At 42.5% G+C, this 27,335-nt stretch overlaps 1 protein-coding gene across 1 annotated transcript in view; it reads left to right on the top strand.

Moving 5' to 3' along the window:
* Positions 1–239: 239 nt before the first annotated feature.
* Positions 240–27,335, top strand: part of KCNK1 (potassium two pore domain channel subfamily K member 1) — a 49,752-nt gene continuing 22,656 nt past the window's right edge. The window contains exon 1 of the mRNA XM_050949168.1: positions 240–1,016. Within this exon, the coding sequence (XP_050805125.1) occupies positions 662–1,016 (355 nt within the window). The 5' untranslated portion in view covers positions 240–661. The remainder of the gene's footprint in view (positions 1,017–27,335) is intronic.

Raw genomic sequence — 27,335 nt, 5'->3', positions numbered from 1 at the left:
TGGGAGACCTCCCTTTCTCAGTTCACACTGGGCTAGCAGAGGAAGCGAAGCATTTCAGATCATACACACCTGTTCTGTTCGCACGACACCCCCCCGTTTTCCATCTGTCCCTGCAATCAGTTCCGTGTGGGGCAGGCTGTTCCTTATCTAGAGCCAAACCCAAGATAGCAGGCGGGCCCTCTGTGTACCGGGGGCGGGGGGCAAGGCAGGGAATGCGGGGCGCAGGAGGACGGTCGCAGGCCTGGCGCTGTGCGTGCGAGCTCGCCCGGGACTAAAGCGCCTGCACCGCGAGCAGGGCTGCTGCTGCTCCAGTGCCGGTTACCTGAGCCGGGAAACCACGTGAGTGCCACATCAGCGGCGCTTTTTAGCCTGAAAGTCACAGAAAGGAAACAGGCAGCGGAGAAGCGGCTGGGGGCGGCCGGCGCGTGGCTTTGGGAGGGCGGCCAAGGACTGGGGCGGGCCGCTGGCAAGTCCATTTCCCCGGGTGTTTATTAACCCCCCACCCCGGGGCCAGCCTGGTCCTCCCCGCTGCCCTGGAGGCTGCTGCGGAGCGAGCCCAGCAGCCCGGCCCGGAGGTGCTGGTTCAGCGAGGCGGCTCCCTCCCTGCCGCGCGTTTCCAGCTCTGTCTGCGGCGGCGGGAGCTGCAGGGCGGCGGCGGAAGATGCTGCAGTCCCTGGCCGGCTGCTCCTGCGTGCGGCTGGTGGAGAGGCACCGCTCCGCCTGGTGCTTCGCCTTCCTGGTGCTGGGCTACCTGCTCTACCTGGTCTTCGGCGCCGTGGTCTTCTCCTCGGTGGAGCTGCCCTACGAGGACCTGCTGCGCCAGGAGCTGCGCAAGCTGAAGCGGCGCTTCCTGGAGGAGCACGAGTGCCTGTCGGAGCAGCAGCTGGAGCGGTTCCTGCGGCGGGTGCTGGAGGCCAGCAACTACGGCGTGTCCGTGCTGGGCAACGCCTCGGGCAACTGGAACTGGGACTTCACCTCCGCGCTCTTCTTCGCCAGCACCGTGCTCTCCACCACGGGTAAGGGGCCGCGCTCCTCGCCCCTCTCCTGCCCCCAGGGCTTCTCCATCCCCCTCTGCACCATGGGCTGCGCTGGCTTCATCTCCCACCCCCTCTCTCTGCACTGAGGGACTGCCCCATCCCCCTGCACTCAAGGACTGCTCCATCTCTCCCCGCTCCTTAATCTCCACCTGCAACTGGGGCTTCCTTCTCTATCCCCTTCCTGCACCTACAGACTCCTTTCCCTCCTCCAGGAGCCCGTATCTCCAGGACCCAGTATCCCTGCACTAGCACCTCTTCATTCCCATCCTATCTGTCCCTATGGCCCTCTCTATCCTCCTGTCCTCCTTTGCACTCAGGACCTCTCCACTCTTGTGGAAGGTGCACAGAATCCCAGGGAGAAGAACCCCCATGCCCCGTTTCTTTCTTTACTTCTCTTGGGAGCTAAGGGCAAGAGAACCAAGGAAACGCCTTTACATCCCGAGGTCCAGTCTTCTCATCAAGAAAACTTAAGTAGCAGCCAAGCAGATACTATTTGCTTTGATGATTTTTTTAGTGTTACATAATCCAGAAGAGTTTTACTCAAACTGCTGCTTTTTGTCAGGGGTGTCCCTGCATTGCAAAAAGGGTTACTGGGTTTGTTTGTGGGGAGGAGAATAATTGGCAACATTTACTAAAGTAGCTGTTCATAGCTCTTTGCATTCTTGGATTTTCCACAAATCTTTATATCTGACATTACTATTGGGGGGGGGCGGGGAGGAGGAGAGGGGGAGAGTGTCACAACTCCTTTTGTGTTCTCAAATCAGTGGTGGGGATTGCAGCCATCCTGGCCTTTTCTGCAGTGCTCAGTGGGGAGGTTGGATGAGGATGGGGATGCTGATATGGAAAAGATAGAGAAGCACTATCTTACATAAATCAAGATAGCTAAATCCTCCATTTGTGAGGACGTAATACCATTGGCCATCATTCTGTTCCCAGTTACACAAGTATAAAACTATAGTCTCTCCACTGGTGTATGATTGTGGTAATTGGAAGAAAACTGAAAACTTCAGGGGCCTGATTTCACCCTATTGTTATACTGGTGTAACTCCATTGAAATCAAGGAGCTTATGCTAGTATAATAGAATAATGCTGTGGTGAATGAGGACCCAGGTTCTGTCAACCTGATCTCTTCTTGTATATAAAGTCACCCAGTGAGGCCAAGTGGGTATTGGTTTCTTTGCACAGTGGAAAAAACAATTGCTCATCCTGTGTGCTGGAAAAAGAGCACACCCATAACTAATTCCACATACGCTTTCACTTTGGGTACTCTTGATATTCATATTTAGCGAGTGCCTGCCAACACTGTGGTGTCTACTTATTTGTTTGGACTATGCTATGGTATCTGCCCCAAGATGTTTACCATGTAGTTAAGTTTTGAACCATCTGCCTACTTGTGGACTAATAGCTCAAACTAACATTTTTTTTCTTAAAGAGATACCATCAGCTTAAAACTCATGGCCCAAGGTTCTGAGATGTCTGGTGCTTGGTGCAGCTCATGGTGGAGGAATTGAATGTGGCTTTACTCGCCTTCACAGCCCCTGGAATTTGAGACTGGCCATGGGTCTTTTCCACAAATCTTTAATTTATGCCCACCTGCCCATGGCTCCAAGGGTCTATTCTGGCAGATGGGGTCAGTCAGAGTGAAGAGGCACCCTGGAAATGTCCCCTTTGTAAGGATACTACAGGGGGCCTCTACAGGGGAATACTACAGCTGCTATGTGACTCTACCGCCACCCACAGAATCCCCCTATTTAAAAGGAATTGAAGATACATCTACAGAGGGATAAAATACAGCCATGGCTGACCTGAGTCAGCTGACAGACTTGGGCTCACAGGGTCCCAGAACTCCCCAAGCCCAAGTATCTACATAGCAATTTTTAGCCCCACAGTCTGAATCCCATGAGCCTGAGTCAGCTGACCATGGTTCTGCAGGTTTTTATCCCTGTGTAGACAGATCCTTGTGACTGAGAGAACTTGTGCTGCCAACACAAATTTCTTTACTCGTGTTACTGTAACACTTTACATTCTTAAAAGTGAAACATCTTTAAAAATCCAACTTGTTACTATGGGCCTGATTTTTTCTTGAAAAGTGCAGATGGGTTCCTACAGCCCTGACTCCTATTGAAATCAAAGGGAGTTAAGACACCTAGGTGCTTTTGAAAATCCAAATAGGTGCCTAGCCACATCTTTAGGCATCTAAACCTTTTTAAATCTGGCTCAGTGCCCTTACTTCATTTTTTTGCATTTCTTTCCGTTTGAAAAATGAAAACCAATTAATTAATTTTCATTTTTGTTTATGTAGTCGCTTTCAATTTTAAATTCCTGGTGTATTATGTTGACTCTACAACACTACAGGAGAACGTGTATTTGCTTAAAAACAGCTACTTTCATTAGGATTTTTAAAAAGTTGTGGAAATAGTTTTTAGTTTTAGGTCTTGTAAAAGCAAGATTTTGTAAAATTTAAATTTTTTGCATCTAATTTAAGTTGACAGTGTCCCTTTAAGGGACAGTATAGGTACATGTGCCAGGAATGTTAGACTGTGATGATTTGAATGGTTGAGGTTTTAAGTGATCATTGAAACAAATAAGTGTCTTCTTTCATAACTGTGAGATGCTTTTGGAAACGCCCTTAAAATTGAATACTTTTCCGTTAACTGAAGATTTGGAATGATGATTTCAGTGATTTAACACACTGAACCTCTAGTATTTCAGTAATTGTAAATTTGTCACATACACTGAAGAGTTATAAACTCAAGTACTTAACTGTGTGAACTTTATGCTGTAACACTACAATGCAATATCTTCATTCCTAATCAGTGAAACTGTGTGTTTTTATCTATTGGAGAATATTAAAAAGTTATGTTAAGTATTTAAGAGCTATTTTTAATCTTCAAATTTATATTTTGTTATACAGTATTCAGATACATTATGGAAAATATTATACATTTTAATATCATTTGATACTTTTTTCTAGTGCATAATCTCTTTATAAAATAAAATTGTTAATCCAAAAAACCAAAATATGGTTCTTAATAATTTTGGTAAGTTTTACATTAGGGATGAGGAACCGTAGAAAAAGTTCAGCGCCACTCAAATAAACAAAGCAGTGGGATTTGGTTTTGACTCGGCAGTATCATTTACAGTTCATTATCCTCCCCTCCCAACTGCACATCTGCATAAGGTCTCAAGTGTTTAGCTGATTAGATTACAGAGGCCCTCAAAGGTGAATACTTGAACATACATGCAATCATCAAATATGTTAATAAACTTCTTGAAAACCCTCTTTTTAATGACCTTTCAAAACGTAGTCAACTGCAGTCTAATGGCATGTAGGTCCAAAACATAAGCAGCAGCAATATTTTCTCTGTATGTTTGGAATTAAAATGAATCCATCATTGTAAGAAGGGGAGAGAATTGTACTTCTTTCAGTGGGCCGAATCCAATCCATAGGGCTTTGGATGAAATCTGGAAGTGAGGAAAATAAAAATGTTGTTCCATTTATGTTTTTTAAAAAAAATCCGTTTTATTGTTTTAGTTTGCAGTATATGTACAGGGCCTAGCACAAAGAGGCCCCATTTTTCATTAGTCTGTAGGCACTACCATAACAAACATTAATAATATTGTATGTGTGCAGTAGTTCACAAGTTGATGTGTTCTGTTTCTTTGGGAATAGTAGGCCTGGTAATTCTGTGAGTGTTCAACAGATGAGGGGCTGGACTCTGCAGGAAACTCTCTGAGGACTTGGGTTGGTGTGCACCTGTTGGTACCTGTACAGAGAGAGAGAGGCCTGGATGGTAATGCTTGTGCTGCCAGAGGCTGATTGTTTCGGGGAGCTGATCCTCACAGGCACAGACTAGACTTCCTTAGGCTAAGGGACGATAGTGGTGAGGTATCTCGCAACCCTGGGTACCACTGGGAAGCATCACAGTTGTTCCTTTCACTATGTATTAAGAAACATAACTGTTTTCAACATTCAGAAGTTAAAAATTGTTGTACATCTAAACTGTCTTTCGCCTCTTCTCCCAGAACAATAAGGGCAAGCGCAGGAAAAAGAATACTAATACTTAGACCAACCAGTGAATAGCCCTGTGTTGTGAAGAGGATGGTTTTGTATTGATGGAGCACTGAAATGCTTTCTGTGAGCAGAATGGGTTGGCTGATCATCACTTAAGTAGATGGGATACCCGTTTCCTGGGCTCAAAGCTAACAGGGCTTGTTACATAGCTTTAAACTAAGTAGAAAAAGTGTAGCGGGGAACGATTTGAATGTAGCCAAAACAAAAAAAAATCTGGTACTTCCTTTCACTTGAACAATGTGGAGATGAAGATGACCTGAAGAAGAAAATAAAAAGGCAACTAAAAAAAAATTGTTAAAAATAGTGTGCCTATACATAAATGCAGTATGTGGAACAGGCAAAGTCAGATAAAATATTATTTGAAAACAATTCAAATTGGCCGGATAGGTGCATTATCACAGGATTAAAAACTCCGGCACACAAGGGGCAATCACAAATGGGAAAGAAATTTAGTTGAGTGCTTCTGGGACTGGCTTTAGGTTCTTTTTTTAGTAACTTTATTCCTTCATGTAAAATTTCAGCAGATACACAGAATCAAATATGAACAGAGTACATGCAAAAGGATCTCCCTCACTAGGTACCTACAACATAAACCATTTAAAAATAGTACATGAATGTATTTTAAATGTATTTTAAAAAATATTAATTGGAAACCCTTAAGAACTATGAACTACTTAAGAGCCCGGCTTGCTGCCTGGCAGGGTCTTAGCTGTCACAAGTGGGCCTTTTGATGGCAATGGCTCTGCTTCCAGTACTGTGCTAGAGGTGGCTGTTTGTAGGATCAGGCCCATAATGTGTAAGTCAAAATTTAATTGTAAACATGTGCTTACTTGAATTAAAAAATAGTAATTCTTGTCCTGGATGTTGGTCCCTGTCCTGGTAATGCATGTTGCCTGTCAGTGTGCAGTTCTGTGCCATCCCTTTGTATGTTAGAAATGGGGAAGTCTGTGAGTGGAAACAGAATGAAAAAGGAAGGTGGTGGAAGAGTTTGAAGAAGAGGATTGTTACCTGTGTTTATGAAACCTGAACTGATAGGCATCAGGGAGCATACAAGTTGACTTATCACTGATCCAACAGATTGAGACCCTCCTTTGTGATGTGTTCCAGCATGGGACCTACCTGATGTGAGAATGTCTGACAGTATTTCCTGGGAATGGGAGAATAAGTCTAGGCTGGCTGTCTATTTTGCATTATGAACATGAACACAGGTTTAATTTTCCACTTGGTCAATTGGGATGAGGGGTACCTTGGTTCTTTCCAGCATCTCAGTGTAATGGAGCTGTGAGAATAGACTTTTACAAAGTAGGATAATATGGGGTTGTCTTCACCCTTCTGCAATCCTCCACTTTGTTTTTCTGGATGAAGTGGAACTTCAGTGTGTTTTGTAATGCAGGTTCACATACTAGGGTGGAGAGAAGATTTCCTCTGGTCTAGCCAGATCTCCAATGTGATAATGAGGAGAGTGAGTTGCTACACCTCCATATAGGCACCAATTTCTGCTCGCACTGGTGGATGCTTGACCCCCTCTGCCTCTGGCCCCTCCACGACTCTCGCCCCTGCCGTGCCCCCATTCCAACCCCTTCCCCAAAGTCCCTGTCCCAACTCCACCCCCTCCCTGCCCCTATTCTAACTCCTTCCCCACATCCCCATCACCACCTCTTCCCATGAGCATGCCATGTTCCCGCTCCTCCCACCTCCCTCCTGGAGCTTGCTATGCCGCCAAATAGGTGTTTGGCAGCGGCAAGTGTTGGGAGATAGGTGGAAGAGCGGGGATGTGGAGCGCTCATGGGAGGAAGCAGAGTAGGAATGGGGTGGGAGCAGGGAGGGGAACTTGGCTGCCAGTGGGTGCAGAGCACCCACTAATTTTTCCCCATGGGTTCTCCAGCCCTGGAGCACCCACGGAGTCGGCGCTTATGCACCTCCAGCATGTCTCTGAACCTGGAAGTGTTGATGTTTGCAACATGGTGAAAGTGTACCAGAATTTCTTCCAGAATTTATCTTGCATTAACTGTATTTTGGGTGATTGAGTAGGTATTTCTTATATTGTGCAATGTTTTAGAGGTATGAAGCATAGAAACAGTGAGGTGCCAAGTTAAAATTTCTATTTGGTCTTGAATAAGGATGAGTATAGGATACTAGCAGCTAGATGCTGACAGTGGTCAGACCTCTGTAAATTACTTGATATTGAGTAAGGCATCAAGCAGAGGTGCATTTCAATATGGTGAGTTTTGTATTAAGGTAAAACAAATGCTTTGGGTATGGTAGGCAAGTGATATAATCCATCCTTGGTTACAGCTGATATAGTTCAAATATCATTTGACTCTCAAAAACCATTCTTCATTAGGTCTAGTTTTAATTAATATACTTATTAATGATTTGGAAGTGAAGTTAAACAGTGCATATAATTGCAGAAGATCTCAAACTGGGAGTGTTGATAGCACCAGTGAAGCCTGAAGGGTAACGCAAAGTGTCAAGGAAAGATTAGCAATAAAAAGGTTAGATCACTCTTTACCATGGTAATGTCCGGGGGGAGGGCGGGGCAGGTGAAGGTGAAAGAAAACTCTCTGCAGTTCTGCTCATGGAGTTTCCCTCATGTCATTCTATCAGGGTGCCATCTGTTAAGGTCACCTGTCTCACTCTCAGCAGCATAGACCCCAAAAACCTATGCGTCCTTCCAGTATCCATGCAGATCCCAGGAAGGCAGTATGAGGCCAAGGCCCTCCATCTCTGCAGCACCTCTAGCTGATTGCCAGAGCCATGTGGCTCCTACAGAGCTGAGCTAAGAGGATTACAGTTGTCCATAGGGAATCATCTTTTAAAAGGGGAAGATTCCATCAAGGAGCATCCCTCACTACCCCTGGCACTCTTACTGTTCGTTGGGGTCCAGTTCTCCAGCAATGAGACATCAGCAGGTAAGCCCACCAAGCCAATTTGGTAGCTAGTAGTAATATTTCATGAAGTATACTATTTCTGCTGTCAGATTTGCCATTGTATAATGTCTGCAACTCTGATAAGAAATCAGATAGACTTTCATCACCTTTGTGTGTGAGCATTTCAAAGCTTGTTTTGTCTTTGCCTGGTGCATGCTTTTGCCCCTTATCACTTTTTGGAGTTTCTTCATCCTGAAGTTTTCATTTAAAATAAGATCCACACCATCCGCCCACCTCTTCATCATCTGATAGTTATCACTAAGAAATGTTCTTTTCCTTTCCCTAATTTCTATCCGCTGATCCTCCTCATTGCTCACTTTTTGAAACATGGCAGCCAGAATTTCCACTTTTTCTTTGTTGGAGCTTATTACTACATGGCCTTCACCTCAGAGCTTGGTATTGTGTTGCCCTTACTCTTTATTCCAGTCATTTCCCAGAGTTGCTTGTATATCTTTATTTACTGTCCAGCAGTGTTGCATCCAGCTTTTTTTCTTTGCCATTTTTATAGCCCTTGTGCAACTGCCTTACTTTTTTAAAATATGTCAGTAAATCCTAGCAATTTGTGTAGTTTTTTCATTCTTATATGCCTTCTTCCTTTCCTTAATGACCTTGACGCATTCTGTGTTTCACCACGGTATACTTTTTACTATCTTTAATTAGGGTAGGTATTTTAGGAATAGCTAGGCTGGCTGTTGTTATAATTCCCTTTGTAATATTACTACAGAATTCCTTATCCTCTTCTCACCCACATAATCCTCACTCTTGTGTCTAAAGAGTTTCCAATTTGCCTTTTTTAAAAGTTCCAAATGCGGGTTTTATTCTTGTCTTCAATATGTCCTTTTCCTTGATATGTAATTAATGGTGGGAAGTGGTGACTACCCATTCCCTCCTCTCTGTAAAGTTCCCAACTGCATTTGCTTGCTATGTTACTAGAAGCTATTCCCAAGTCTAGGCAAGAGAGGCATCTGTCCTCTTCACAGAAACTGGTAGGTGCCTTATTTAATATTACTAAATTATTATTGTCACAAAATTCCTGTAGACATTTTCCGTTTGTATCATTTGTCCTACATCCCCACAAACTGTTGTGACTGTTCAGATCGCTCACATATTGAATGGGCATATGACATCTGCATTAATTCTTCCAGTTGTATAGCCTCTAGTTTTCTGCACAGGTTATAAACATATCATCTGAGAATTGTTTTGTATCAGTATCTCAATAACATTAGACTCAATATTTAGCTTTTTAACCTCTACTTCCAGGTTGTTTAGATTCTCCTTAATGAAGGTGCACATAGCCCCCCCATTTCCTATTTCTCTGTCATAGTTATATATGCCATATCCTGCAATTTTTATACTCTAGTTTTTCTATTAGCCAAATCTCTTGCATATATATTATGTCAAGCTTTGTTTTCAGGTCAATATGTTTCTTTAGCACCTATGTACTATAAGACTATGTGTATTCCAGCTATTAGTCACTCCCATTCTCTTACCCTTCAGTATTTCTTCCACTTAAGAAAATATGAAGTCGTTCCACTGATAGGGTGCTAGCTGGTAGGTACTTTTCAGCAGCTTTAACTGTAATTCTTATTTTCGCTGTTTGCATTCCTGTCTGAGGAGCACAATTTGACTTCAATCGTAAATGCAGTGAATCTCTTATTTTTCTATAAGTAGCACATCATCTGCTTCTACCCCAGTGTCACTCATTACTTCCTTCCCAGTGTTTTGTTGCTTGCTAATCCCTGTCCCCATACTGGGTTTTCTTTTTTCCTCCTCCTCCTTTTTTTTTTTTCCTCTCTTCCTTTTAGGTGTCTTCTGGCAGTTTCTGCATATGAGATATTGTTAATGATTTTGGGTTTTATATTTCTCTAGCTTGCTTTCCCTCAATACATCCTTCATGTACGGAGCTGTGTTTTCTTCCACAGTCAGAACATTTTCATTCTGTCCATTCCTCACAAATATATGAATAGTCACCTCCACACTTGCCACACCTTAATTTCCTTTTGCAATTATTTGCTACGTGACTGAATTTTTGGACACCTGCAGCATCTCAATGGAGGAGATATATAGGGCTTAGTCCAGAACATCTGATACCCTAAAGATATTTGCAGTGGTGGTGTAGTCATGTTGGTCCTAGGATGTTAGAGAGACCTTGAATTAAGCTATGACATGCTCCGCACCCTTCCCAGACCTGAAGAAGAGCTCTGTGTAAGCTCAAAGCCTTGTCTCTCTTTCACAGAAGTCCAGTAGAAGATATTGCCCCATGCACTGTATCACCCTAAAGTTACTCTATCTGGAAGTGTCCTTCTCTTAAATGTGACCAGCACAGCTATCACCACCTCTTCTGCTAGTTACCATCTTGGATGTATCATCTTATTTTCACCTATTCCTTGCTTTATTTCCTTTTCTGACATTCCAAATGGCACACCGTATACTATGTCTCTTGTTTGTTAGAAACCAGAGTGGCTCAGCTTATTTTCAGCTTTTCTAGCGCCTTCGTCTTAAGGAGCTACTCTTCTTGTTCTTTTGTTTTTGCTCTTCGCTAACAAGTCTCCATCAGGTAGTTTCCTAGCTTGTACTAAGCCCTGGTCTACACTAAAAATGTAGGTCATATAACGATGTTGCTCAGGGGAAAATCCACATCATAGTTATACCAACCTAATCCCCATTGTAGATAGCACTATGTTGGCAGTAGGGCTTCTCCCATTGACATAGTGACTGCCTCTCGGGGAGATGGAGCACCGACGCTGATGAGAGAAGTTCTGCTGGCATAGGAGTGTCTTAACTAAGTGCCACAGCAGCCCAGCTGCGGTGCTGTGCATGTAGACAAGCTCTGTATCTCCAGCACTTTTTTCTGAACCATTCTGCAATCATCGGGGGGTTGACATCCCCTATCGTTATGCCCTTTGCTAGGGATTTTACTGTTGGGGAGTTTTTCCCCATGGCCCATTCCTGCCTACCCATTTTCTGCTCCTTCTGCTGTCTCTAAATCTACCCTTTTCTTTTTCCTTGTTTGCATCCAATCTTCCTCAGTGCTTTCCTAATCCATATTTTCTAAGGCTGCTTTCAGTGTTGTTGACTAGTATGGGCTGATTAAAGTGATAAAAAATCTAGCCAAGCCACCCAAGCTCCCAGTCTGCTCTGACCCTTTATAGCCCCCAGGCGCTGTCTTGCCCTCTTAAGTGGCTCAGCTTAAGCACTTACGCTGGAACCCATTTGTTACTTAGCATCTACAAGAAAGTATAATTTGTTAGCAGGATTATTTAAAAAAGATCAGAGGACCACATGCTTTACTCTGCTAAGGTCATTTTGTGACTTAAAGCTGCTTTAAAGAGACAGCTTATGACTTCCTTAGTATGAAGGAATCCTTGTTAATTTCACACTAGTCCTTCCTGGCATCCCCAGTGCAAGAGTTTTGTTGGGGCTGTCTGAAGGTGGTAGCAGGCAAAGGTAAAGTGCAATGCACTGTCAGTATCTGACGGGTTGGATGTTACCTAAGCAACCTGCAAAACGGGGCCAGTGTGCTGGCCCCATGATTAGATGAGGAATACGAATGGTTTCAAGATACCTCCATGTAGCCTCTTCCCTTATGTGTCCCAACCCTGAGTTCAGTGCAGCTCAGGATTGTGCTCCATGGAAGTTGTGTGCATATATAAGGAGGCAGAATCATCCATATGAGTTAAAAATTCCATGTTAATAAAGGTAATCAGGGTAATAAGATGAAACTGGGGTGTCAGAAGTAGAGCTGGAGCAAAGTGATAATTTAAAACCAATAAGTCAGCAGGCCCAGAGGATATACAGCCAAGAGTTCTGGGAAGTTAAGTACAAACAAAAATATGCAATTGCACATTAAAAATCAGCCACTGTTCAAGAGGATTGGAAGGTAGCAAGTTTTGTACCTATAATTTAAAAAAGGCTCTCTGGATGATCTGGGGAATTGTATATTGGTGATCCTGTCATGAGGCCAGAGCATAACTGGCCCATGAGGCTCTGTGGGCTACACCTGGGAGTAATCAGGTGCTCCAGGGGGTGTCCCTTTAGCTAATTAGTAATAGAGCAGCTGAGCTAGAAAGTGGCTGCTAGAACTGTATAAAGGAAAGGGAAGAGAAGGAGTTCTAGAGAAGCCCTGTAGTAGGCTGGAAGGGGTCTATAGAAGGTGGGACCAGGCCCTGGCTTCTATTGGGCCAAGCCTTGAATGAGGAGTTGTAGTTAACAGTGAGAGCGCTTGCCGTGTCCCTTGGGAAGGGAGGCAGTGTGGGAATGCCTCTCGGGCTCTGGGAAGAGAGCTGCGGTTGGCCTCCAGATCAGAAAATCTAACAGGTGGAAACTGGTTTCTGGGAAAGGAGTAAGAAGGAGAGAGCTGGTAGGACAAACCTATGGGGAGCAGAGCAGACTAGACTCCTGTTGGGGAAGCCCTGAGGGCCTACAGAGGGTAGAACAAACCCACGAGGGAGCAGGTTAGGTTTCCATGGGAGAAGTCCTGGGATAGGTCTTGTAAGTGGGAGCAGGGTGACACCAGATGTAAATTGCTGGGGTCCCTGGGGCAGGGAGGCAGTGTGGGGAATCTTGCTGGAGAAGTAGTAGTTATTAGTTTGACCCAAGAGGGGCCAAAGAAGAATTATTACTTAGGATTTGTTAAGTTTTTTGTTTGTACCTTTTAATTATCCCATAAGAGGTTTGGGCTTTGTGATTGAGCCAGGGGAGATGACCTGTCAAAAGGCAGATATCCCCAGCACCTTCTGCTGGCTGAGGACCCCTTGCTGCATCACACCCTGACATAAGGGGGTGCTACAGGTAGTGAGAACAAAGCCTTATGTCTATACTTGGCAAACTGAAATAATAACTAATTAAAAATAGAATAACAAACAGCTAGAAGTTCATGATATGATAGGTTCTACAGCGTGGTTTCTGCAAAGGAAAATTGTGCCTCGCTAATGTCTGACTTCTTTGACCATGATAGAGTAGTGGATAAAAGAGAACTGGTTGACATAACTAATTTAGATTTTTCAGAAGGCCTCTGGAAAAATCCCTCCAGGAGAGGCTGCTAACAAAACTAAGGAGTCATGGGGTGAGGGGCAAAGTTTTTGTCATGGATCAAAAACTGCCTAGGAGACTGTAAACAGAGAGTAGGATTAAATGATCAGCTTTCATTATGGCAGCAGGTTAACAGTGGAATGTCTAAAGGGTCTGTATTGTATCCCATGTTTAATGATCTGAAAAGGAGGATGAGTAGTGTGGTAGCAAAATTTGCAGATGATACAAAGCTATTAAAGTTAGGTCTGTGAGAAAGTTCAGAGAGACTTGCACTCCCCGTGCATCTAGCTTGTACAATGGCAAATGAAAGTGTCAATAAATGCCAAGTATCAGAGGGTAGCCGTGTTAGTCTGGATCTGTAAAAGCAGCAAAGAATCCTGTGGCACCTTATAGACTAACAGACGTTTTGGAGCATGAGCTTTCGTGGGTGAATACCCACTTCCTCAGATGCATGTCATCTCATGACATGCATCTGAGGAAGTGGGTATTCACCCACGAAAGCTCATGCTCCAAAACGTCTGTTAGTCTATAAGGTGCCACAGGATTCTTTGCTGCTTTTACAGATCCAGACTAACACGGCTACCCTCTGATACTCAATAAATGCCAAGTAACACACACTAAATGGGGGAAAAAATTAAACCGGTACACTTCATGGGGATCCAAATTGACTATATCAGCTAAAGAAAAGGCCCTGAGCATTGCTCTAGATGGCTCAATAAAGACTTCTGCTCAATGTACAGTTGCAGTCAAAAAAGCCAGCAAGATGCTGGAGTCCGTAAGGAATGGGATGGTGAATAATACAAAAAAATTACTATGCCTTTATATAAATCAGTGGTGTGGTCTCATTTAGAATGCTGTGCAGTACTGGTCAGCCCATCTCAAAAATATATCAGAACTAGAGGTTGGGGGGTTCAAAAAAGGGTAACAAGCTTGATCAAGGGCCTGAAAAAGCTTTCTTATGAAGAAAGATTTAAAGGACTGGAATTGCTTCCCTTAGAAAGGTGATGAATGAGAGGGACATAACAGTACACACAAACAATTAATTGACTGTCAGATTGGGAACTTCCTTTCTCCCAGTCCAATGACCAAAAAAGAAGGGGACAGTCAGTGAAATCAAAAGTGGTTTTGAAAGGTGGCAAATTCAGAACTGATGGATGGAAATACTTTTTCAGCCATGTATAATTAAACTGTGGAACTGTCACAAATTGTTAAAGCTAGGTTTTAAGCAAGATTCAAAAAGGATATTGGATGGATATTCTTGATATCATAGAATTATCATGAACAAATTTTGGAAGGGATATTGACTTAAGTGCAGAAGCACCAAGGTTAACCTATAATTAATGCGAGATCAAGATGAGGTCTAATGTGGAGGGCAGATTATCCCACACCCACCTGCCACAGGGTTCTTACACTTGGTGCTGGTCATTGTCAGAGACAGGATACTGAACTCAGAGGGCCACGGGTCTGATCCAGTTAGGCAGTTGTTTCTATGTTGCCTTCTTAAGAAAAAATGTTGCTGTATTGTTAAGATTTCATACACTACTTAGTCTGACAAATTGGGAACTGAAAGAATTCCTATTTCAATGTGAGTCAGTATTTTTTTTTTTGCATATAGTTGAATTTTAAAAATCCATTTCTCCAAGCATAACCGTTGAAAGGGAACATGGGCACACTCCTCAGCTGGACAGAACACATGAGTGTTGCAGCTGAAGGAAGGGGATGGCAAAGATAGTTCCATGCCAGCTTTATGGCCTCTCCAATCATGAGGCCCAATGAGCAGCAAAACCAGTTTTTGGCCCAAATTACCCCTGGTCTACACTAGGGGAGGGAATCGATCTAAGATACGCAACTTCTGCTATGAGAACACTGTAGCTGAAGTCAACATATCTTAAATCGACTTAGAACTATTTACTTCGCATCCTTGCGGCATGGGATGGATGGCCGCGGCTCCCCTGTCAACTTTGCTTCTGCCTCTCACCAAGCTGGAGTTCAGCAGTCAATGGGAGAGTGATCAGAGATCAATTTATCATGTCTACACTACATGTGATAAATCAATCCCCAATAGACTGATCGCTATCCGACGGGTAGTGTAGACATACCCTTAGAGCACCCACAGGGCGGCTTTAACTTCTATAAGCTAGAGCAATGCTGGTCAGTGACTGGTGGAGCATGTAATTTTCCAGCTTCCCACTCCCACCAACCAACACACACACACACCTGGAACCTCCTGACCCTGTCCTGATATGCTCCTCCCCTGCTGGAGGACAACCCAGAATTTCCCCCATAGTGGGAGAATAATCCTCCATTGCTGCTTTGTCAGCTTTAGGGTCACTATAGTCCAGATCCTCAAAGGTGTTAGGTGCTTAACTCCCATTGATTTAAATAAGAATAAGGTGCCTGAATACCTGTGGGGATCTAGGCTTATTCACTGCTCCAGTTAGTTGTTTTTATACTTCAATATGTTTTAATGGATTGCGTTAAGTAATCAAAGGGTTAGTGTAAAGCCAAGGTTCTATTTTCCCGCAATTTAAGTTTATACATGGCCAGTTAGATTATTGCCCTGGTATTTCGGCTTTAGTTTGAGCTCTGGTCTTTCACCTCTCTAATGAAAGTAGAGGATTAATTTCTAGAAAATCTGACTGCTGTTATAAAGGCTTAAATTGCTCTATTTATATGGTACTTCTTGAGTCTTGAGCTGTTCCTATTCTGCTGACATCCCAAATTAAAATTTTAAGCACAATGTTAAGTAAACTTTCAGAGAAGGGTCTCTTTCAAGATCTGCAGACCCAAAATCCTGCAGTTCCTATTTGCTCCTTCCGATTTCAGTAGAGTTTGCCTGAGTGAGACTTTGCTTTGCATTTGTATAACTAAAGCTACAGCTTCCTTTACTCTCATAATGGAGAGAGAATTACTGTTTTGACCTCTTTCCACCAATGCTTGAGTCTCTTATGCCTCTGTTTTGCTCCCCATGTCCATCTACGGTGTATTGCTTTACATCCAAAAGCAATAAAAAGAAGAAAATAAGATTTTCCTATAATTTACATTAGAAGGAGACTCTTCTAATGCATCTTTTGACCAATGGTGGTAAAGGTGATGATTGCTTCTTGGAAATGGGAAGGTTTTGGTGAGGAATGGAAAACACTTGTGGAAATTTCCCTGGATTGACTTTACCGGTATGAAGGGTTACATCTATTTATTCAAGCAAATGGGACCACAGCTAAAGGAACTATGGGAGACATTCTTATAACAAAATAGGCTCAACAGCCAGACACTTCATCAGCATCTGTCCAGTTGTAAAAGTGAGACACTGGTCCACTCTTACATCTGTGATAACATGAGTTAATCTCCTCTATGAATCCTTAATGTGTACACAGCCTTAGCTATGGCTAGCATATCCATTATAGTTCATCACCCCAATGGTGCACAAAAACACTGATAATGCAAATGCTTTTTTAATTATTTGTAATTCTAAAGGGGAATTGGTGGGTAAGGAGGCCAAAAATATGCAGAAAAAATATAAAATTCCTACAATAGCCATAAATTAGACTTCAGTGTTTCCTCCATTGGTGAGCAGCATACATACAAATAATATGACTCTTTGCTCCTTTGCACGTGACCACTAAGGGCTTGCCTTCATTACCAGGGAGATTGACATTGCTGCAATCGATGCAGTGGGTGTCGATTTTAGCGGGTCTAGTGAAGACCTGCTAAATCAACGTCAGGGCATTCTGTGATCGACCCTGATACCTTACTCTTCTTCAAGAGGTGGAGTAAGTCAACTGGAGACCATTTCCCATTGACTCAGCACAGTGAAGACAATGGGATAAGTCGACCTAAACTACATCAACTCCAGCTGTATTCTTCACATAGCTAGAGTAGTTTAACTTAGCCCGGTAGTGAAGACAAGCCCTAAGTCCTCCCAAAAGCACTATGAGTGGAGCTGGACACATTGCTTCAGGTGATATAATAACTAATCCACATTTTTTATATCAAGCCTTTACTTAAAATACTTAGAGTGAACAAAAAAAGCTGTCCTCAAACACTAGCTAAGTATAGAACACCATAAGGGTACATACAACTATTAAGTTTTCTTGTCCCCAGACTATGAAGCTATCAGAAAAGGGGGAGGTGGTTACTATACAAAATGCAGAACCCCCCCCCAAACTAATACATGTATCAAACTCAAGATGATAAATAAGACCATCTCACAAAAGGCCAGTCATAAAGAGGACCAAAGATACACACTCTACTAATAATTTACTGTGACAGGGTGCCTGGTGGTAGGACTCATTTCTGCTTACTCGCCTGATAAGGGCTTCACTGTAAGAAGGAGAACCCAAAGAGTGCAAAATACAAGAATGCTCTGATGTATACAGTTCTGTATCCTTAAATTCAACCTATCCTCCATGAAGTGTGTTTCTTGGAAGGAACTCAGTGGTCCCCCTGCAGGACAGGTAGACTCTTAATGCCTCAAGACGGGTAATACTGCACAAAAGGTTGATGTTGAGGGTGGGAGGGTGATGAAAATACCCATTTTTTTTCTTTTCTTACAATGCTAAATCTTGGTCCTATCACATGATAGGTGAATAAACAGTGTAGAGATCCATCCTGCAGCATCAACTTAATTCTTAATCTGTATAAGCCAAAATACATTTAAAAAAAAAAAAGACCCTTCTTAATAATGGAACTGTCCTGGAAGTTTAATCTATTTCTGTATGACATCCTCACTGTGATTGATAGGGATAAATCTGCACATTACTCCATGCACATCATAACATGAGAAATGCATACAATCCTTAGGATAATTTTTGAGTGCATGTTAACTTCTGAATGACGAACACAATTTTGTTCATAATTTCTACAAAATTCCAATTTTGAATACAGCTCCAGAGAACCAGAGCCAAACATTGGTAACTGGTAATGAATCAAAAGACATTAGGAGAAATGTCTGACATCAGTATGGTTTTTAGTCTAATATTCCAGCTTTTGAATTTATCTGTTTCAATTGGTTTTAAAGGTAGGCAATTATATGGTTCTAATTAAGCATTTAGTAGTGAAGTGACAGAAATGAAGTAAAACTTTACAAATAGCTGTGCCTGGAAAAATTACTGGAGCTTTGTTATAACGTTAGCTGGATTTTCTTTATTCTGGAGAGAGAGCTAATAGGTTTTCATATTCAGAGATTAATAAGAGGGATGTCTATAGTCTCCAAACCACAAATCTGAACCTGTTGAGTTTACTCACGAATGCATACTCAATGTTAGAGATTACTCTTCACAGACTCTGTGCCCCAAGCGTTATCAACTTCAGCAAAACGTCTCTGCTTCTTTTTCTCACCTACGCAGAGGATTGATTTATGCCTGTTAGGGTCAGAGAAGGTATTGAGGAGATGCAGTGCTCTGGCAGCAGTATCTGGAAGTGCTGAGGGAATGGAATGTGCTAGGCGGCAGGTTTCCCCTGTATAACAGGTGTAACCCTCCCTGTCCAATCCTGCAGGTATGCAGAGAAGCTGGGTTGTGGCTTTCCCCAAGTCACATTCCTCCTGTTCTTTTTGCGGATACAGACTAACATGGCTGCTACTCTGAAATCTTTCCTTTCTGTTCACCTACCCTGTGGCCAAACTTGCGACAAATCCCTGAGTGCTAAAACAGAAAAGAGCTCCCTGTGTCCTCTTTCCATCCCACCCTATAAAGTGAGTGGAATAACTATAAGTGGGCCCAGAGTGTTCCCATATGTAATATAATTTGTCATTTTAAAATAAACATTATCTTGTAAAAGATCAGAAAGCACTAGCTTTGGTCCTGAAGTACCTCCCCTGCATCACATATTGAACTTATGTTCCAGCGTGTTAAAATGCAGGAATCCGAAATGAAAAGGTTAAAATGTGCCTGCAAATTCCATCCTACTTTTCAGTGTTTTAAAAACTTGTTTCTGTGCCACTCACTTATTTAGAGACTTAACATGGATTCAAGTAATTAAATAATCTTGAGAAACTCTTTCACAGCCATTTTTTTTTGCATACTGAAACCTTTATTTTTCAAGGCCATAAGTATAGACTGAATTTTTCTGAGAAATTCAGAGTTAGATGTTTAAAATTTTAATTAAAAGAATACATCATACTGCTCATATCTGAGGGGGTTTTTGTTTGTTTTTTTGTAAACAGAAATCTTGTCTAATAAAGAGAAACGTGTTTCAGAATATCTACTTTCATTTCTAAAAGTATATTTAGGTGAATTTTAGATTCAAACTTTAGTTTAAAAAATTGGAACTTGTGAGGTTGTTTGCAACTTGACTGAAAAGTTTTTTCATTTGTGATTAAATACTGTCCTGCAGTGTTTGCAGCTCAAACACTGAAGCATTGAGATGCCAATAAACACATGCTAATTAAAATCACAAGTATGAATACAAATAAGGAATTTGTGTGTGTGTGTGTGTATATAAATACACTCTCTCCCCCCCCAAAAGTAGAGATTGTTCTTCAACAGTGTAAAAGAATTGGGGTTCCCCAACTATGAATAAACAAATTGTTTTTGTACCTATGGAAAAATAATCCTCTGAAAGAGCTCAGTGCTTCTCCCTTTGAAGCCCATAAGTACCTATTTGTACTGATTTCAATGGGACATAGTTCTGGCCCAAAGTGAAAGACGGGCAAATCTATTTGGGGTAGTAATGAGGGGCTACTAATAGTCTTCAGGCACAAGTGAAAGAATGGAGAAAAAGGGAGTTTAACGAAAGTAGTATTTCCTCTTTCATTGTTCACTAAAAGTTGTGCAGAACTGATCTAAGGTTTTGTTCATGTGAATTTTGTTTCAGCATTTTGTTTGACTTTTCAGCACTGGTTTCTCATGCTAGCTGCTTTGTTTGGGGGATTTTTATTCTCATGCTAGCTTTGTGTGTTCTACATTCAGGTATCTTAAAAATACAAGGCAAACCACCTAACAGCAGGGGCAGCTCTAGGTATTTTGCTGCCCCAAGCATGGCAGGCAGGCTTCCTTCGGTGGCTTGCCCGCAGGACGTCCCCAGTCCCATGGATTCGGTGGCAGAGCGCCCCTCGTGGCTTGCCACTCCAGGCACGCGCTTGGTGTGATGGTGCCTGGAGCCGCCCCTGCTTAACAGCAATATTTGCCAGCATCATTCTTTTTTGTCCCTTTGGGACCCCAAAAGTTCTATGTTCCCGGGGTTGGGCTGCAGCATGTAACACTGTGGAGACTTCAAGAAGCACTACAGCCCAGGGCTGCCTAGAGGATTCAGGGGGCCTGGGCAAAGCAATTTCGGGGAACTCTTCCATTTAAAAAAAAATTACAATACTATAGAATACTGTATTCTCATGGGGGCCCCTGCAGGGCCTGGGGCCTGAGACAAATTGCTCCACTTCCCCCCCCCTCCCCCGGTGGCCCTGCTACGGCCTCTGAGCAACAGGGAAGCTACTGTAACTTACACAGGGCCCCAGGATTGTCTGAACTACATAGATTCCAAGGCCAGAAGGGACCAGAATGGGGATGGGCTATGCTTTGAGCAGGGGGTTGGACTAAATAACCTCCTAAGGTCCCTTCCAACCTTGATTATTCTATGATCATCTAGTCTGACTTCCTGTATAGCACAGGCCATAGAATTTCCCCACAATCATTCCTAGAGCAGAGCTTTTAGAAAAACATCTTATCTTGGTTTTTAAAATGGTTAGTGATGGAGAATCTACCACGACTCCTGGTCAATGGTTAGTTACCCTCACTAGTAAAAATTCATGCCTTAATTCCAGTTTGAATTTGTCTAACTTCAATTTCCAGCCCTTGAATTGTGTTATACCTTTTTCTGCTAGATTGATGAGCCCATTATCAAATATATGTTCTTCACATAGGTAGTGATCAAATCACCCCTTAACTTTCTGTTTGTTAGATTCAAGGAGCTCCATCTATTTAGCTTATCACTATCAGGCACGTTTTCTAACCCCTTAACTATTCTCATGGCTCTTCTCTGAACCTTATCATTTATCAACATCCTTCTTGAATTGTGGACACAGGATTCCAACAGTGGTTGCACAAGTGCCAAATACAGAGGTAAAATAACCTCTCAACACATGAACAAGAATATCAAATAGGAGTAAAGAATTGCATTCACCTGTTTGGCCACAGCATCACACTGGGAACTAGTGTTCAGCTGAGTATCCACCATAACCTCCAAATCTTTTATCAGAGTCACAGCATCTAATGATATGCACAGGATGGGCAAACTATGGCCTACATTTTTTTGTTCCTAAATGAGAATTCACAGTTTACAATGATCGTTTGAGACATAGCAGTTAGCCAGCTTTTAATCATGTGTGCCATGTTAATTTATCTTTTTAATCAACATTATCATGCAGTACCAAGTCAAATGCCCTACAGATGTCTAAGTGTATTATGTCAATGCTATTACCTTTACCAACCGAGCTTGTAATCTCATCAAAAAAGAGTATCAGGTTAGTTTTGACAAGCTATTTTCCATAAACTCATGGTGACTGGCATTAATTATATTACCCTCCTGTAATTCTTGGAATCCCAAATCAGCTACTCCATTACCTTGCCTGGGATTGATGTCAGACTGAAAGGCCTGTAATTACCCAGGTCATCCCATTTACCCTCTTTTACATCAGAGGCTACAAAGCAACCCAGGATCAGGAGGGTACAGAGATTAATAAACCTTAGCCCCACAGCCCCTGAGCTACAAAATCTGTGTTACACTTCCAAGAGGTGCAATGCAGCATGGGCTGTAGCCCCCACAGAAAAAAATAGTGGGTACTTAGCACCTACTGGCAGCCAGCTTCCCCCCCTCACCCGCAGTGCTTCCTGTCTGCTGTTGGCCCCTCTGATCAACTCCTCCCACTCCCACCTGCTGCAAGCAACTGTTCTGTGGCATGCAGGAGGCATGGGGGGGGAGGGGAGAAGGAGAGGGGGTGGAATGGAGCGGGAAGAGGCAGGAAGGAGAAGGGGGCTTGGGGGAAGAGGTTGGGTGGGGGCAGGGCCTGGGGCAGAGCAGGGGGTTGAGCGCCTCCAGGGTCTGGAGAAAGCCGGCTTCTGTGCAGCACAGAACTTCACCCAAGCTGAAATATGGGATTCAAATTTAAAAAAAAAAATGCTGCTTGTGTTCTGAATGGAATGGGCAAATTAATGCTCTGTTCACTGCATTGGCTACCAATTGACCACCAGATGAAGTTCAACATGCTGGTTGATATATCAGCCGTGAATGGTCTAGGCTCAGGCTCTCCAGGACTGTCTCACTATCTCCAACCTGCATATAAACAATGTTTTAAAAGTGCTAGAAATGTATGTCTCAAGAGTAACTATTGTGGGTACTGTTGGATGAGCTTTCTCATTAATGGCATCCTGTCTCTGCACTTCACTCCATGCAAAAATACAGTTAAGCAATAACTTGATCACTTCTAGAAAGAGTTGCAAGATGCATCTCTTTGGCTAGGCTTCCCAGGCTGATGAAAACCTGGTTTTCTTAATAAGCTGCAGGCCAGGGAGGGGAGGTGGGTATATGGTGTCTGATCTCTCTTACTAAAATCTTAAATGACTCAAGCCTTTTAATGTGCTCACATGCCATAGTGGTGGGTGTCAAATGAATGCTTGTAATTATAATTGATATGTTTGTAAGCCATTAAGATGATGACAAATTATAAATGCATTTAAGCTAAATTACTGTACTCTATTTGTACCAGCATCAGTGAAGGCTTAAAGTTCAGGCTTTGATATACAAATGTGCAATGAAACTTATGAAATGAGTGCAAAGATTTTTCAGGATTTTTTTTTTTACACTGTTTGTTTAAAAATGTGGTTATTTTTTAACCTATAGAAAATTGTGACCACTTAGCCTTCTGGGAATTCAATCACAGGTGCATGGCTGCTTTTTCCTCTTCTGCTTTAATATGCATAAAAGTGACCTCAATTCAGAGAAGCACGGGAGCTATGCCTGAAGTTAAGCATATGCTTAGGTCCTGACCAGAATGATGCTGGGACATCTTTATGTATAAATGTGCTCTCTGAGTACAAAAATTATATGCATGTATACTGATTGATCCTCTAAGTGGTGACTGGCTAACCTGTACTTCCCTGTGGCAACCCAGCATGCACTAGGCTGTGAAAGCATCTACTAACCAACCTAGTATTGGGTGAGTCTTGCGTAAACCTATTTGTTACTTCTGAACTTTCCAATGCCAAAGCAAATGGGCCACTTAAATGACTTCTCTTCCTTCTACAATAACTGGCTTCATGCTAGAGAGAGACAGCTGTAATGTCAAAGAATGGTGCATGTTGGGATTCACATCAGTGGTAACCAATTAGAAATATTTTCAGGGACGGGGAAGAAACAATAGATAGCCTTAGTATTTAGCTTAGTGTTTAGCTATTTGGCACATTCAGTGCAGAACCCTACATCTAGCTTATTTTGCAAACCAAAATATCTGCATTTCACTCTTAAGCTTATGCAAGAGCTGTCAAACCTCTATGCTGTATATTAAAGAAACAATTATTTGTCTAAGTGCAATGGTGCATCGGGGAGCCAGCTGCAGCAGGGCAGCCTCCTACCAACATCCTGGGCACAGCTGATCCTGGCAGAGGCTGCCTCACTGCACTTCTTGCGTGGTGGAAAGATCAGAAACCTTTCAGAAGTAACAATTTTAAGGTTTCGCGTGCCAGTGATACATTTTAAGATTTTTAGAAGGTCTCTTTCTATAAGTCTATAATATATAACTAAACTATTGTTGTATGTAAAATAAATAAGGTTTTTAAAATGTTTAAGAAACTTCATTTAAAATTAAATTAAAATGCAGAGCCCCCCGGACCGGTGGCCAGGACCTAGGCAGTGTGAGTGCCACTGAAAATCAGCTGGCGTGCCGCCTGTGGCACGTGTGCCATAGGTTGCCTACCCCTGTGCTAGCTGCTACTTGACCCATCGGCAGCCAGAGCTCACTGGCTGCTCAATTTATTTATACCCACAGCTACACTTGGTCCAGCTTCGTATGTCAGCCTGCTCCTGCCCAGCTCGCTGTTGTTCCTGCTTCAGCCCCTGCCCTTCTCCATCCTTGGTTCCACTTCCTGACCACATCTCCAGCTCACCCATTGGCTCTGACATCTTGGCTTCTAATCCCTGGCTCTTGCCATCAGCTCTGATGTCGACTACAACCCCTAGGTGTCCTGTGGTCCTGTTTCTTGACTCCAGCTCTGCTCTGCCCTAATTTCCAGGCCTTGCCATCCTGGCTCCGACCATTAGGCATGACTGCTCATGTCCTGGTCATGTCCCTGGAAAAGTGTGACAATTTGGAAGTCTGTCTCTGCAATTTGTGATTCAGTTTCAAAGTGGTAGCCAGGCTCCACAGAGGTTTTGGGCAAAATCTGAAACTAAGGCGCTCACCCTTCCAAAATTTTTTCCATAGAAAAGAGGCCCTGGTGGGGACAGGGGAGGTTGGAGAGTGAGCTCACTCTGCTGTGAATTGTTTGCTGTATGTATGTATTATATCTAGTTATATATATCTGGCTGTAGTAGGGCCTGCTAAAAAGACCATTGAAGTCAGTGGGAGTTTTTCCAATGGTTTCATTGGACTTTGGGTCAGAATCAAAGTGCCTAAGCTAAAAATATATTTTAAAATATTTTTAAAGTTGGGAAAAGTCATCACTTTTCTAAACAAAATTTGAAATATGCCTGTGGGACTGTGTTCCCTGCCATACAGAGAAAAGATATGGTCCCTGCCCCTAGGAGCTTACAACCTAAAGTGGGAGAGACCCTTACGCACCTTAGAAAATCTTTCACTCTGTTCCAAAGCATTTAGATGCATTATCAACTAATGCCCAATTAAATTTAAGTTTAAAACAGCCTCACATACTTTTCATGCCGGAACAGCACACTTGTTGCTATGAAGTTTTACTTGCGACTTCCTGAAAAAACTTAAAATCAGAATGCTGACTCAACCAGTAATGCAAAATAATCACTGCAAGAATCAAAGGCTTGTAAACATTTGACTACTTAATATGACTAAACTGTTGTAAATCCTAAGAGTTGATGTAGTGAGAAGGAGCTAAATGATGTAACCCAACCAGAATAATTAAACCATTCCTACCTCCTGAATGAAAACATTCCTACCCGCTGTTGAGGCAGCCAGAAGAGAATTTATTTTAATTGACTTAGCTGCGTTTGCATGTCCATCTAGACATAAAGAGCTCAGTGCTGTGCTCATACATAATAACTGCAGTTCCAGGTAAGTGAGCAATAAACTGTTAACACCACAGGATGCTGAAGAATGTGCACAACAGTTTACATGCTGGTAAGAAAAGAACAAATCCTGTAGGGGTAGCAGAAGTGTTTGCTGACTCTTTCATTATTCTTCTTCTTACATTTTCCTCCTATCCATCTACAATTAAAAAGTCAGACTCTGACCCTGCAGACAGAGCCATATGGATGCAGGAATCCAGCCTGTCTAATCCAATTGCAGGATCAGGGCCTAAAACAGTAAAGTCTGAAAATAATTTCCATCTTACTGAATTTCATATACTTTTATGAAAGCACTGTCTTCATTAGCAAGTACCTTTGGGGATGAGCCCAAACCAAAGGCTCTGACCACTCTTCAACTTTTTGGTAATTTGCAACAGAGATCCGAACTTCGTATCTGGGCACATCTCTAATGTGGGAGCTGGGAGTAATGCTTTACGTTTCTGTAGCACCTTTTGTTGTTTGGATCTGAAAGCATATGCACTAGTGTAAGGTAGTATTATTTTTATATGCATGGGTGAACTAAGTCAGAGGTTAAATAATTTGTGAAAGCTCCACCAGTGAATCATTGCCACCATCAGGAATACAAACCTATAAATCCTGATTTAGTTCCCTGCACTGTTAGGCTAGGAGGGAGTGATGCCTAAGTTTTTTCTATCCTTAAGATCGGCTTCAATGTGACTTGATGTTGTTGCATTTAACTTTAACATGCTCTTTTTTCTTTAAACAAAATAAGTAAAAATTTCACCATTCAACAGTGGTCGAAAATGCCACAGTGAACAAAGCCTTAAAACATGATCCATGTTCTACAGCTTTTTTGTCAGTAAAAGAAATGGCTAACCTCTTGCAGAGATACTGCTGTTCCCACGATTCCTCCATTGCCCACTCTGTGCAGAAAAGAGGCTGAGTCACCACAGCCCATCAAATGCATGAATGACTGCTAATAAAGCAGCCAGTGTATGTGCCAAGTTATATCATGTTGGTTGCATTTCCTTGTACATGGCACAGTATTTGCTCTATGAAAGTGTGTAGAGAGTCCAAAATGTGGAGAGGATTTAGCAGTACAATAAAGGGCAGGTCTACATTTAAAAAGCTGTAGCTCTTTAGTGAAGAGCTTCTCCTGTTGATATAGTTACTCCACCTGCCTGAGAGGCACAGGAGAAGCTCTCCTGATGACATAGAGCTGTTGACGCTGGGGTTAGCAACACAGTTATTCTGACCTCAGGGGTGTAGATTTTCCACACCCCTGAGCATCGTAGTTATACTGATAAAAGTTTGTAGTGTAGACCTGGCGAAAATGAAGGGTGTTTTGCTTCCTGTAGTGGTAGCATATCTGATAATTCTTACCCCCTCTTGAAGGAATGCTGCTGCAAACAAGATTAAAACGACAGCTAGCAAAACTGAAACCACTTAAGGAGAACCACATCTTAAAAAAATTACTAGCTATGGCCACTGAGTATTTCTATTATGTTACTGTGCTGGCCTCACATCCAATAGGCCTACAAATACAATCATGATACAAAGACCTTCAGCTGAATTTATGTTTGGGGAACCTCAGTTTTTTAATTTGATAACTTAAAACCCGCTAGCTATGGATGAACTGCAGTGCCTTTGAGACCAATTAAAAAAAGTTATAGTAGTGCATTAGTACTGTGTGACTCACCCTTGCTAATGGTCAGTGACCAAATGTTGTAAGAAAGTGGATATCCCAGTGAGGGCAGACTTCTGGAAAGAAATATCTCCTGTGGAATAGCTGTACAAGAAGCTAGCTTACATAATGCTCACCTAGACTGCTCATTACTGTACTAAGACTACAGTGTGGAATTGTAGGTGCAGATAGTCAATGCAAGGTTATACTGTGGTCACGAAAAATGGCAGATCACACTAGTCTAGACTCCTTTGTTGTGGCCAAGATTTTAAAACATGATTAGTGATTTGTGGCAACTTGAGACAACTTAAAGGAACAAATTTTTAGAAGCTGGTTGCTAAGGCCATTCTGAAAATCAGGCTGCTTTAGGATGT

The sequence above is a fragment of the Gopherus flavomarginatus genome, chromosome 4, assembly GCF_025201925.1.
Source record: "Gopherus flavomarginatus isolate rGopFla2 chromosome 4, rGopFla2.mat.asm, whole genome shotgun sequence".
In the NCBI taxonomy this organism is placed as follows: domain Eukaryota; kingdom Metazoa; phylum Chordata; order Testudines; family Testudinidae; genus Gopherus; species Gopherus flavomarginatus.
This window is presented reverse-complemented; position numbering and strand designations above follow the sequence as displayed.